Source organism: Furipterus horrens, unplaced genomic scaffold, assembly GCF_987537825.1.
Source record: "Furipterus horrens unplaced genomic scaffold, mFurHor1.1.pri manual_scaffold_6, whole genome shotgun sequence".
NCBI classification, from domain to species: Eukaryota; Metazoa; Chordata; class Mammalia; order Chiroptera; family Furipteridae; genus Furipterus; species Furipterus horrens.
The window spans coordinates 26,496,459-26,510,329 of record NW_028327176.1 but is presented as its reverse complement, the minus strand read 5'-3'; the positions used below and the strand labels follow the sequence as shown (position 1 = coordinate 26,510,329).

At 34.7% G+C, this 13,871-nt stretch overlaps 1 protein-coding gene across 1 annotated transcript in view; it reads right to left on the bottom strand.

Annotated features, from left to right (window-relative positions):
* EML4 (EMAP like 4) overlaps nucleotides 1-13,871 on the bottom strand; it is a 133,953-nt gene that overhangs the window by 74,290 nt on the left and 45,792 nt on the right. Inside the window, exon 2 of the mRNA XM_090281209.1 lies at nucleotides 5,717-5,899. Coding sequence (XP_090137335.1) covers nucleotides 5,717-5,899 — 183 coding nt within the window. The remainder of the gene's footprint in view (nucleotides 1-5,716; nucleotides 5,900-13,871) is intronic.

The following is a 13,871-nucleotide window of genomic DNA, read 5'->3' as shown; positions in this document are numbered from 1 at the left end:
ATCCCAAGGGTGGAAACCAATGATAATTTTTATACTTTATCATGACATGAATGGTTTATATTCCTTGATGAAGTCCTAAGCAGATGACCTTTCTGACACCTTAGCTTGACAGTTCATAAATACTAATGAATTTCACTGTACTCTTAAGACTCACACAGTAAAGTTCTCACTAGGAACTGCTGCATATTCAAAATCCCAAAACCTAAAATCCTGGCTACCCTCATCCATAACATCCTCTTATTCTTGCATCTATCCCAACTCCTCCCTCTAAAGCAGTAATTTTTTAAAACACAACTTCCTGTTTCAACAACTGTCTTCTTCCCATATTGAACTTAACTTGAATTTATTGAGTCATTCCAAGGCTGTGTTAGTAAGAAACTGTTCCTGTCTTCAAAAAATAGTTTATAATCTAGCAGAAATAACAAATATACTAAAAGAGACATACAAAAAATTTTAAAACAATTCCAGTAAGAAACAAAAACTGGAAATATCATGTTCAGGAAATAATTTGAGGCCTTAATGATGGAAAAATTTTTGATTAGGAGAAAGGTAAATATGGTCGATGGAGAAAGAACTTTAGTTGATACTCAAAATCTTCATCTCAGAGTCCCTGTCATATGCCCCACAGCTCCAACAGCAGACTTCTACTCTCCCCATATTTTCAAGCTCCCTGCCACCTTGTTTCAATCTCTTCATTCTTTTAGAAGACTGAAGACTATATATACTCCATCAAATTTTTTCTTTTCCATTTGGAATCTTATCTGTACACTTCTCCTTTACTCTTATCTTCTAGGAAGGTGTACTTTAGTCCTGTTAACTACTGGCCTCTAATTTTTTAAAAGTATATTTTGAATAGAAATGACCAAAGAAGGATTTGACTCACATAAAGAAGTAGAATTCTGTAAATGGTAACTGCTGCCTGGTCTGAGGTAATATCCAACCAAATACTTCTATATACAAAAAGCAGCTTAGAAGTCTTTGATCTGTTGTCAAAATAATAAGACACTCTCCCATCCCCTACCACAATTATGAGTCACTCATTTTAGCCTACGGGCCCCACCAAGGAAATTCACACCTTCCACCCAGATTAACATATTTACCTATCAACAACATTTACAAAAAACCCATGACAATCCCTGTCTTCTAAACCTTACTTGGAGTAAGAGCCAAATGATACAGATCTGTGCTGATAACACACCATCCCGGAGTCTACATAATTAGGAATGTTTCTTTTGGAGAACTGACACCCTCTTCAGTCCAATTTTGCCTCTGGGTTCTCTCATTTCTCAAGTGGCAGTTACAATGCTTGATATTTTTGGTTTGTCAGCGGTCTCCTGGTTTTTCAACCACTGATTCCCATCCTTGGATAAATTTGATTCCTCTGCTTTTACACCATTGTGTACCAGTAGCCTCCTCTTCACATAATGCCAAAGGGCTATATTCTCAAATTACATTCATTTGGTCACCTCAAAAGGTCTTAATAGGTTTCCCAGGCACCAGCTGTGACATAATTTGTCTTCCTAGCAGTTAAAACTGCCAAAGTGTTCCCTGGCCTTCCATTTCCCTGCAAGTACAGGTAATTCTTTTTTCTTTTGGCAGGGATTCAGCTGCAACTGGTGCATATATTATTAACATATGCTGTCAAAAGGAAAGAATTCTCCAACAGAGGAGAACGTATATGAGAAATTTAAATGACTGGCACCTTAAAAACTACTGGGAAAACTTTCTACCTGTTAAATACCCAAGAAAAAAAAATGAAGCTTAGCTTTTAATAGGCCCCCCTTATCTGCAGTTTTGCTTTCCAAGATTGCAGTAACCCACAGTCAACCATAATCCAATAATATTAAATGGAAAATTCCAGAAATAAACAATTTTTAAGTTTTAAATTGCATGCTGTTCTGAGTAGCTCATTTCATCTCATCACGTAGGCACTGTAGCATCTCACATCATCACAAGAAGGGTGAGTACAATAAGATATTTTGGGAGAGAAAAGGCCGATGTTCACATAATTTTTATTAAAGTATATTGTTATGATTGTTCTTATTTCATTATTATTGTTGTTAATCCCTTACTGTGACTAATGTATAAATTAAATTTATCATAGGTATGTATATATGTGTAGGGAAAAATATATATAAAGTGCTTCTCATACAAGGTAAAGCTAAAGGAGTTCATCATCATCGAGCCCTTATTACATGAAATGTTAAAGTGACTTATTTAAGAAAAATAAGATCAAAACTATGAACATTAAAATGACAAAAAAAACCATAACTATCAACAACTGAATTTAAAAAATAAAAACAAAAACAAACTAAGCAAATAACCAGAACAGGAATAGACTCATAGGTATGGAGCTCATTTGGAGGGCTATCAGCTGGGAGGGGGAAGACAGACAATGGCAGAGTGCAGGGACTAGTAAGCATTAACTGATAGGTACAAAATAGAGAGAGGGATGTTAAGAATAGTAAAGGAAATGGAGAAGCCAAAGAACTTATATGAACAACCCATGGACATGAACTAAGGGGGTAATTGTTGGAGGGAAGGGTGGTACAGGGTAGAGGGGGGCGAAGGGGGGCAAAGAGAAAAAAATTGGGACAACTGTAATAGCATAATCAATAAAACATACTTAAAAAAAAAAAAAAGAAGAATCACTAGTGACCCTGGTCGGGTAGCTTAGTTGGCTGGAGCACTATCTCATACACCAAAGGGTTGTGGGTTTGATTCCTGATCAGGGCACATATCTAGGTTGCGGGTTTGATCCCCTGTGGGGGTGCATACAAGAGGCAACCAACCAATGTTCCTTTCTCACATTGACACTGTTCTCTCTCTCTTTCCTCTCTCTCTAAAATCAATAATAAAAAATATCCTCAGGTGAGGATTAAAAACACAAAAAAAGAAAGAATAGTCACTAGTGGATCCCATTTCAGAATGTAACCATGTTAGCATTAAGAATAGCAGTCAAAGTAAACTTATGAAGTAAAATCACTAAAGGAACTTAGTATCTCTCCAATTAATAAAGTTATTAATAAGAATTAAAGAGTATGTACTATATGAAAAGAAAAAATTTGAATGTAGCAGCTCCAGGAGGTTCTGTGGTTCCAGAACTGGGTAATCCTAGACTAAAGAGCCTTTAACAAAACTGATCTAAAATTCACTTTAAATACAAAGGAATTACAAATAAGGACAACTAGGAAAAAGTCTAGAAAGGATAACTTACAAAAGCCATGATCCTGGGAAACAGGAACTACAGCTATTTAACTGCATTTATATTTTATGACACTGACAAAGGTAGGTGCTAAGTAACTGATGTGTCATACAAAATACTGTCCATGTACCAAATTTTTTAAAAGCAGTCTTTAAACTACCTTGTGAATAGTCCTTTACTGAAATACCTTGATAAAAATATAAAACTTTAAATTTTTCAATACAAGATTACAATGTACTACTGTTTTACCATAGTAAAAAAAACTGTCTTTTCTGACTTACAAACTATTTAAAACAAGCTTTTAAAAATATGTGGTTAAAAACTAAACATATCATTTTCTGTTACAGGGTTTAAAATACTTAATACAGAGTCAGAGGCTGAGGGTACGTATACCAATTATAGATAGGAAACTTGTTCTTTATGCCAAGTTTACCTTCTCTGTGAAACTCATATAGATTAATTGATCTGCTCCTCATTCTGCTCTAACTCCAGAATCCTCTTATAAAAATAAATTTTACCTGGCATAATCTTGGCAATACTCAAAGTTGGTTCTCAAAAAATTTTAAAAATCATATATAACATTATTGGCTAAAGTGGTTTCCACCAAGTCTTTTGCCAAACTCTTAAGTTCCTTATCCCTTGTCATTTATCTTACTAACCACTAATGGAAAAGATGAATTCTGCCACCTCTAAGTCTCCACTCCTAGGCCCAGCGTGCTTGAGGGTGCAAGGTGTAAGAACAGGAATCACAAACCCAGGCAGAACAAACGCCCCTTCCCCAAAGTCTCCCACCTCAATGCTCTCAAGGTCATTCAACACCTCTTTCATAGGTCTATGGCCTTCCGTTTTCTACTGTAACCATTCTAAGCATTAACTCCCTTTTTTCCCTATCATCCAGGAACTGTCTTATTTTCTTAAAGGACATCAGTGTCCCCTGACGAGAAAGTGATAAGGAAGGGAAGTTCAGGCCCTAACAACTGTGATATATAGCAAAATTCACTTAGTTTTATCTCTTTCCATGAGATAGCATGAGAAATAAGTCTTCTTTCTAAGACTAATAGTTATTTGCTTCTCTAAGATCCTTTCTCAAACTCCCAGGAAATTTGCCTCATCAATTACCATAACCAATATCATCTCCCTTTCTGCTGCTTTTTTGTCCTCAACATATCTTTGTGCTCAAGTCCATAACATTTAAAAATATAAAAATAAATAAAACGGCCTTCAATTTAGCATCTTCTAACTACTACCACCTTCCCCTCTCAGGCAAATTTTTTGAAAGTGCTGCTCTCAATTCCAGAGTTCTCCTCAATTGCTGCTTCTCAAAATACTGCAGTGTGATTTGCAATCCTATCACTCCATTTACATTGCTTTTAGAGAAGTTTCTAATAATCCTGAAAATGTCAAATCCAACATCACCTCTCAGTCTTTGTTTTCTCTGATATCTCTGCTGCAGCTGGCAACACAAATCACTCTCTTTGCTATGATGAAATACTGGAGCTCTCAACAGAACTATCCTGATCCTTGTTCTCATTTTACATCCTTTTTCTATGGCTTCAACTATCATCCACAATATGAACATTTCCAAAATCTTATTCTAGCCAAGACCAAAATGAGCACTAAGGCGTATAATTCAGTTATCTAAGTTATTTATCTATATACTATACATATCTCAAACTCAACATTAAGAAACTCAATTCCTAATTTTTCTGGCCTAGAACCTAGTAGGAGTTACGTAAGACTCCTCCCTAGGTTACTAACTTGCACTGACATATTACAGTAGAGAGGTAAGCCAATGACTATCCTCACGTTTCTTATTGCCAAAATGGAGATAATCAATCATGCTATGTCTACCTACTCTACCAAGAAATCAGTAAGATATAGCAAACGGTATGTTCCATTGTTTGATTAGTGTCAAAAAATTTTAAATTCTTTCTGGGCGATTGGAGAAAAGGAAAGGCCACATATTACATTTGTTCCAAACTCAAGAGTAGCCAAGGTCTTAATGACTTTCTCTCAACCTATGAAAACTCTCCATGACTGAAAGTTAAAATTCTCATTGTATTGTGGAGTTAGCATTAGTTTCAGAGCTTAAATTCTTCAGGATTTCGCTGGCTAAAGCACAGAGGGCTTAGAATGAAGGTATATAAACTATAATAATTTTAATTACTTCTGTAATAAGAGGATTGATTCAAAAAGTACATATAAGTGCCTACCTGCTATGTTCAAGATATAATGCTACAATGTGAAACATGAAAAGAAATTCTATTTCTGCTCTCATGAAATACTAAATTCACATAAATACTATGACATAAAAGCCTATAAATACAATTAGTGGTACTACACAAAAATATGCAATTTAAAATAATAAACTTTCAGAATTTTTTGGGAATAAAGAAAAAGGAAATAGAAATCAAACTTTAATCACAAGTAATCCAAGAGAAATTATAGTTTTACATATTACTGCAAAGAAAGTGTTGCAAAAACCAAGACTCTACCTTACAACACAATTACCTTTACTTGGGACTGATCTCTTCACTGAGGATACATGATCTTCAGAGCTTGCAAGACGCCTCAAAACATCTGCCAAAGCTGCCTTTAGCACAGTGATTTCATCTTCTTGTTGTTGAACTCGTAACTCAAGAGCTGAGAGGCGATCTTGAACATCAGAAGTACTTGCAGCAGATATACTATCATCTATAAAATAAAGAAAATAGGCAATATTTTAACTGCTTAAGAAAGAATCTAATGACAAATAGGAACTTTACCAGATAAGTCTTTTAAAAGATGAGAAAAATTGGGGGGGGGCGGGGGCGGCGGCAGGGGGAATCTCATGATTTGTACAGATTAACTTCTAGAAAAACTTATATAGCTATTTAACCTTAATACATCTGACAAAATTAAAAGGTCAAAATTTCCCAATTTATACCATTGCCCTAACTTTTTTCCCACCAAAATGTTCCTTAAATACATCACTTTATAGACTTCTGGAAACTTGCAGAGAGCAACCTATGCAAAGCATCCCTTTTAATTACCATATCATTCTCATACTTCGCTATGAAAATTAAGAAAAACAAAGCAAAAAATACAGTACAACTCACTTCAGTTTTGCTTCACGTATGAGGTCAAGAACCACTCACCTTCAGCATCAATGACCAGAAAGAACTCTTATTATATTCCTTCAAACCCCACAAAACACTGCTATGTAAATAGCAAAAGACTTTTTGTTGTTCTTTCTTTTCCCCAATGCCTCAACCTTTTGAAGAAAAGGTATGGTTTCCATAAAGCACAGAGCTAACATCTGCCTTAAGTATGTAACAATAAAAAAAGACTATTTAAATAAAGTTTAGCTATAATACTGCAATTACAAACTACTTCCAAAGCTATGCAACTTTAGAGCACACTATTAGGTCAATCAGAATCTACATGCATAGAAAGATGAATCACTACTGACTACTTCCCTATAAGCAGAAAAATTCAGGAGGGAATTCAGATCTTACATTAGAATGATTTGGGCCAGAGTAATATACACTGGGTGACTCATTCACACAAAAGTAGAGTGTGCCATTTTTCTCATACATCTTCTTAAAAAAGTAATTTAACTCAAAATTTGAGATAAAATAAACACTCTCAGCACTGAAAAAGCAAAGCTATCACTATTATTATGGAGTAGTAAACAATATTCATATTTAAGATCATAGATGCCTACAGACCTCGCAGGTATGTGTGTGTGTGTGTGTGTGTGTATATATATATATATATATATATATATATATATATATATTCTCTTCTGTCTTTACAGGCATTTTATTTTTTATTTTTGTTTTTTATTTATTACTTTTTTAGATATATTTCAATGACAATCACTGAGGAGTACAAGTATGGAAGGAAAAGTTGGGTTCAATTTTCAATTTAGATTTCAAAATTTGGTTCCATACAAATGAACTGTATAATCTCAGGCAAATTATTTTACCTCTTTGAACTTCAATTTCTTCATCTTTAAATAGGATTATTATGAAAAAGGTACCTAGTACATGTATGACATTCAATAAATGTTTAACACACAACTGCCAAGTACAGAAGGTATAATTTGAGAGCTTTGGGCACATTTGTTGCATAAAAGGCAGATTTATCAAACTTTGAGATGCTTAAGAAAAGGACTAGTAAGAGCAATTCACACTCTCATTTTAGAAATTTTTATATAGTCTAGCTGAAGTCTAGCTGATCCACACTGTGTGTGTGTGTTATATTATGGTCGCTATTTCTTGGGTCTGCCCACAATGCTTTGCCATTATCCCTCTTCTGGCTGGAAGAGCAATTGCTCTTCTGTTTTTGGAACTACACCATCTTTTGAGGTTCTATTAGGGCTGCGCATCTCTTATGCCTCATTCTCCTCTCTACCATTCTGCATTATTAATAGGTTGGACCATATGAGATGGCTTTTTTAAGTTGGTAAAAATATGATTGACTATTAATAATTTTGCATGGTTCAATCTAATACGACTACAGGGATGGTTGTGAGATATGGGCTAGGCCAAATGGAGTTCTCCCAAATTTCCCAGTAAGAAAGGTGTAGCCCCATCCTGCTTGGTTTGCCAAACCTAGGGCTATAAGACATAAAAAGTCTTAACTACCCCAAGCTCCAGGTCTAGTCTCTAAAGCCCTGAACCAGCAATTCTGAGAACTGCTGTAATATTCCTCCCACCTAATTATATCATCTAATACATTCCCCTATTCAAGCCATCATTTGTAAGCCAAAGGTCTCAAATCAGTAAATTAGATGAACATGCCTTTCTAAATTATTCTCAAATTACAACAAATGAGTTATATATTTAAATTAAAATCATGGATAAAATATTTGTGGTTTTAATACCTTCTTAACTATTTTGGGAAGGCAGCAGAGCCTGGTGAAAAAATTATTTAGCCTATAATGCCAATGTTATAGTCCTGAGCTTTAATACTGACATGGTAATTAGCTTCTACTTTTGGCAGGTCACTCAACTTTTATTAACTTTGATTTTTTTAAAAAGGACTAAGATTTTTACTCTGTGAAACTTAGTTACATGAAAGGTGTTTCAGCTTGTACAAATCGTACCACTACCTGTTAAATACTGTGATAAGACACAAGGAAAAATTTTCAAAGGGCATAGTTAGTAAGTACAAAGTTAACTATTAACAATATCCTTATTTCCAGGCAGGATGCTATTGCAGTAAAGGGTGATGGCAGCCTAGGCTAAGGTGTCCACGTGCCTCAGTTTGTCCAGGGAAAAATATGTCTACTATCTTAGTATAAATATTATCATAATGCTCCTTTTACTCTCAATTTCCCAGTTTGGACAACTGATTACAGGGTCAAAATGGAGATACAAAGGTGTATGGCAGCTGATTTCTACAGTTCCATATAGCTCTAAAATTCTGTAATACCTTCCTGTCGAAAATCTTGGCTCTTCACCTTTTTAGGAGCCACAGTCTCGAATCCAATAAAAGCTGTGGTAGAACAGTGCTTGAGTTCTGGTGTTACACTGCTTGAGTAAATCTGTTTGCTACTTAGCAGCTGTGTGACTGGTTTCCTCATGTATAATTTCTTCATGCTAATTAGTAACTTATCTCAAGCTTGGGATTATTTGATGAAATAATTCACAGCACTGCCGTATACTGAGGGTTCAGTAAGTTATTATCCTGGATAATGGTGTTCTTTACTATAATGTTTATTATCACAAATTGAAAATTCAACCTGAAGTTTATGAATGGAGTTAATAAGCTATATGTTCACACCAAAAATACCATCCAACAATTACAAAACAATGTGGTAGATATATAAGCTAAAAAATTGAAAGATCCACAAGACAATTTAAATGGACTAAGCAAATTGCAAAATAATATGTACTGAATAATTTAAAAACACACATCCCAAAGAAAACATACTTCTAAAAAATAAGCAAAAACTTCATATGTACATATGAATATAATGTAAACACAGAAAAAAAGTACAGAAGCATGAACATCAAACAGGTGATGGGGTAGCTTCTGACTGTAACAGTGAGATTAGAAGGATAGGGGTAAAGGGAAAGTTTTGCTTTTTAGTGTATTTCTATATCATTTGAATTGCAAACAAAAACATATCATATGACACCTAAACTTACATTTAAGCTAAAATGAATTACTTCTAAGCTTGACTTTTTGAAAGCAAGTTTTCTTCAGGCAGTGTGTTCAAACTTTATAAAGGGATATGTTAAGAGTATAAGACAATTAACTTTGCACTCACTGATTAGTGAAGCTAGAAAAGAGACTATCCTAAAGACCAACATACCCTCCTGCCATGTATAGATGTAATCTAAGACTCTGGGAAATGATCTGAGTTACTCATGTTCACATAGCAAATTGGGATTCAAATTCCCTTCTCAGACTCTATATAGAACTCATCATTCTTGCCCTTTGCAGTTAGAAAACTTTTTTCTCTTAATTTTTGTCTCCCAATCTCTAATGTACTACACCTACACATTCTCATTCACAATAAACTTTTTAGTAAAAAGAACATTTATTTCCTGGAGGACTTTTTATACTCCTTTTTCTTAACCCAAGTATATTAGTTCCTTTTCCTTATATCATGGTAGTCTCCTATTTCTTTGCTCCCTTTAAAAATAGTTTCTAGTCTTCAGGGTTAAAATATAAAGTACAAGTGATTTCTCAAGGGTTCTTAAATTCACAAGGGGGTGGGAAGGAGGGAGGAGAAAGGAAGTCCATAAATCTTTATCCATCAGTCTATTCTATTTATTGGGATATATGAGTCTTTTTATTAGAGGTGCAAGCAAATTTGAATGTAACTAGTAACCTTTAATATTCAATATTATCGTTTTAAAACTACAATGGCACCTGTTCATTATGCTTTTACTAAAGGAACCATAGCTAATTTGTCTTCTGAATTGTCAAAAAATGTATGTTACCTTTGCAGAGATAAATATATTGTATTCTAAATATGCAAAAGTTGGCAATCCAGTATACTAGAATGATATGCCTATAACATTCTAAAATTATGAATATCAATGATTTTATGTAAATCACTCTAAAATGAAATACTTATTTTGTGTCTTCCTAACAAGGGCATAAAATTATAATGTAGTCTCACTTCTAGATGACTTGGTTTTCACTGAGAATATTACTTACTTTGTGCTGCAAGCACTATAATAAAATAATGCCCTAGAGGCTACAATATTTCTAATTAAATAATTAAAAGTACTACATTTTCAAATTTCTAATCTTCCATGGTAACTTTCCTGCTACCTTCTTTGCAGTTAGGATTAACTATACTGGTCTAGAGCAACAATCCTTTCCAATATAACTGCCTACATTATGGATTACTGGAAAATCACGTGTTTTGAATTGTTTATAAGAAGAGAAAATAACCTCTAAAATTAGGATCTTTTCCATTAAAAAAAGTATATTTTGAATGTATAATATATACACATAGATCATATATATAATTTACACAACCTAAAGAGAGAGAAAAATGAACACAGACTCACGCCTAATATTTGTGTTGTAAGAGTCCTAGAGGAAGAGCAGAAAAAGATTATAGCTGGGAAAGAAAAGTGAAGAAGTAATGGCTGAACTTCCCAAGTTAAATTAAAATTTACAAATTCATTATAATTAGGTATACAGTAGTCCCTCTCTATATCACGGTTTACTTATTGCGGCCTCAGTGTATCACAGGATTTTTAAAAATATTATATTTAATTATTTATTGCAGATCTTTCGCTATATCGTGGGATTTTGTGGTACTGTATGCATGTTGTTCAAGTTACATAGGTTTAAGAGCGTAGAATATGTTTAAGGACATAAGCAGTGTTTATAAAAGTATGGAACAGGTTAATAAGGGACTGGGAATGGTTTATAAGTGTGTGGGAAGGGTTTATTAAGCCTTAAAATATATATAAATACTAAAATAAATGTAAGGTCGCTACTTGGTGGATTTTCACCTATTGCGGGGAGGTCTAGAATGTAATACCTGCGATAATTGAGGGAATACTGTATATTGAAGTCCCTATCTCCACACACACACATCAAATTAAAGAACTAAAGACAAAATTATAAAACCTTTAGAAATATAATAGAGTATCTTTATCCCTGCAAGTAGAGAGGAGGTTCCTATAAATAAGATACAGGAGAATTCAGAGTGCATGCTCACTGAAAGACACAACAGAGAAAAAGCAATTCATAAACTGGGAAAAGATAGTTGTAATAACTATAACTGGTAAAGATTCAGTATCCTGAATAAAGAATTCCTATAAATCAGTAAGACAAACAAGTTTGTAGGAAAATTGGCAAAAGCCTTGACTAACACCTCGTGGAAAAGCAAACATAAATGGCCAATGAACATACAAAATGAGGCTCAAGTACCTCATTAATGATCTTGGAAAGGAAAATTAAAACCATATGAAATACCATTTATGAGCACCAAACTGGTAGAAGAAAAAATTGAAGCCCGACAGTATCAAGTGTTCCCTAGGATAGAGAGTAACATGAAGTCAGTCTCATATATTACTGGTAGGAGGTAAACTGTTTCAATGGCTTCAAGGGAGGGGGGAGCGGGGGGGGCAGAGGGGCGCTTTGGCATTATCTGGTGTAACTCGAGATGCACAAATCCTATGACCCAGCAATTTCATTCTTAGGTATATAAACCCTGACCTATAGCAGGGCAATGCCACTCCTAGACGCTGAGTGATTTTTCTCTTTTGAGACAGGCTGAGCGATAAGGATGACTAGACTACAGAAATGATATGCTTACTTTATTTTTTGGAGAAATAAAACCTTTTTGAGAAGTAAATTCTGAAACAGATAAAAATGGAGTAGCTCTTTCAAAAACATCCTGAGGTTTTGTATCATAAAAACAACTAGATAGATTTTATGATAGATTTGATGGCTAACAGTATGACCCTAAGATTAGTTGTTACCTATGAATCTTTGGGGGGGGGGGAGTACATTTCAAAAAAGATACAAAAAAATACCATTCAAAAAAATAAATATAGAAAAAAAAAAAAAAAAGAATTGTCTCCACTCTCCTCCTCCTAAAGCACCTATGTTAAGACACTGGGCAGACCTCATTGTGTAGAATGGTGATGGCAGAGGATTAGAACATCAGAAAAGCTAATATGGGTGAAGAACCATGAGAAAAAAATAACAATACCATGCACTGTTTATAGCTAAACAAACCAAAAAAAGCACTACCTTAAAGGACTATTAATAGGCAACTGATTAAATAAATGGTTGTACGATGGCATACTATGTATGTCTTTAAAAAGATGGTGTACCTGATACTTACAATCATAAATAAGTTTTATAGGAGTAACATACTATGGAAAGAAAAAATTTGCTGGGCAACATTTATAGTGTATTCTGTATCCATGTAGAACCATATATTCATGGGCATACATACACATACAAATGTACAGAAAGAATGGAGGCATGTCTCTGGAAAGTAGAACTTCAGAGGATTTTTTTCTTTCTTATACTCTTTTAGATAAACTGTCTACAAAATAAAATACTTTATAAACAAATTTAAATTATTTTTGCCCTGGCCAGGTAGTAGGTAAAGTTAGTTAGAGCATTATCCCAATATGTCAAGGCTGCAGGTTTGATTCCCGGTCAGGGTATATATATGAATCAACCAATGAATGCACAAAGAAGTGGAACAATAAATCGGTTTCCCTTTCTCTCTTTTCCTCTCTTTAAAATCAATTAAAAATATTTAAATTAAAAAAAAAAAAAAGCTAATCACAGGGGAACAATTTTTAACATAATTTCTGTTGAGTTTGATTTTTCAGTTGTTTTAGACTTAAATAGGCATGCTGATTTCAAAACTGCAGTTAGTTTTCTTCTATCACGTCAAGTCCCCCCCCCCCCCCCATACAGCTTATTTAATGTGACCGACCACTCCAGGCTGGATCAAGCCTGGAATGAGGGAAGCACTAGTACTCTCCTACTGGCTGAGAGCAAACCTACCTCGAGTGGGGAGGGGTGGGGGATGACCTTGGAGACCAGCAACAGGTTCATACTTGTCTAGGTTATTCGGTAACACATAAGACAGTGCGGTGAGAGGTTGTGTCCCGCTCTATATAGTGAATCGTATTCCAAAGTGTAGTCCAAGTTCTTGTCTATGTACAAGGAGTTAGCAGAATTTACTTTTTAATTTACATACGTACTTATTTCCTTTCCTTCACATCATGTCTGCCTCTGCTATTTCTCATTGTAAGTGCCTGAACAACCCTGTTTCGTTTTGTTATATCTGTGGCAGTTTCACCATTCCCAGTCAAAGGACAAACAGTACATTTGTCAGGCAAGCCTATTTTGCATATTTTAAAGTAAAACTTGGTGATCAAGATAAGTCTTGGGCCCCTCACAAGGTGTGCAAGCAGTGTATTGAGAGTTTACGGATGTGGACAAAGGGAACACGTGATAAATTGTCATCTGGTATACCTATGGTTTGGCAAGAGCCCAGAGATCATTCAAGGGACTGTTACTTTTGTATAGTGAAAACGTCAGGATAGAACAAGAAAAATAAATGTAAACTAGAGTATCCTCATCTGACATCAGCTATACGCCCAGTGCCTCATTTAGCTGAAATCCCAGTGCCAGTTTTCATTGAATTACCCTCTTTTGAAAAACAGGAGTA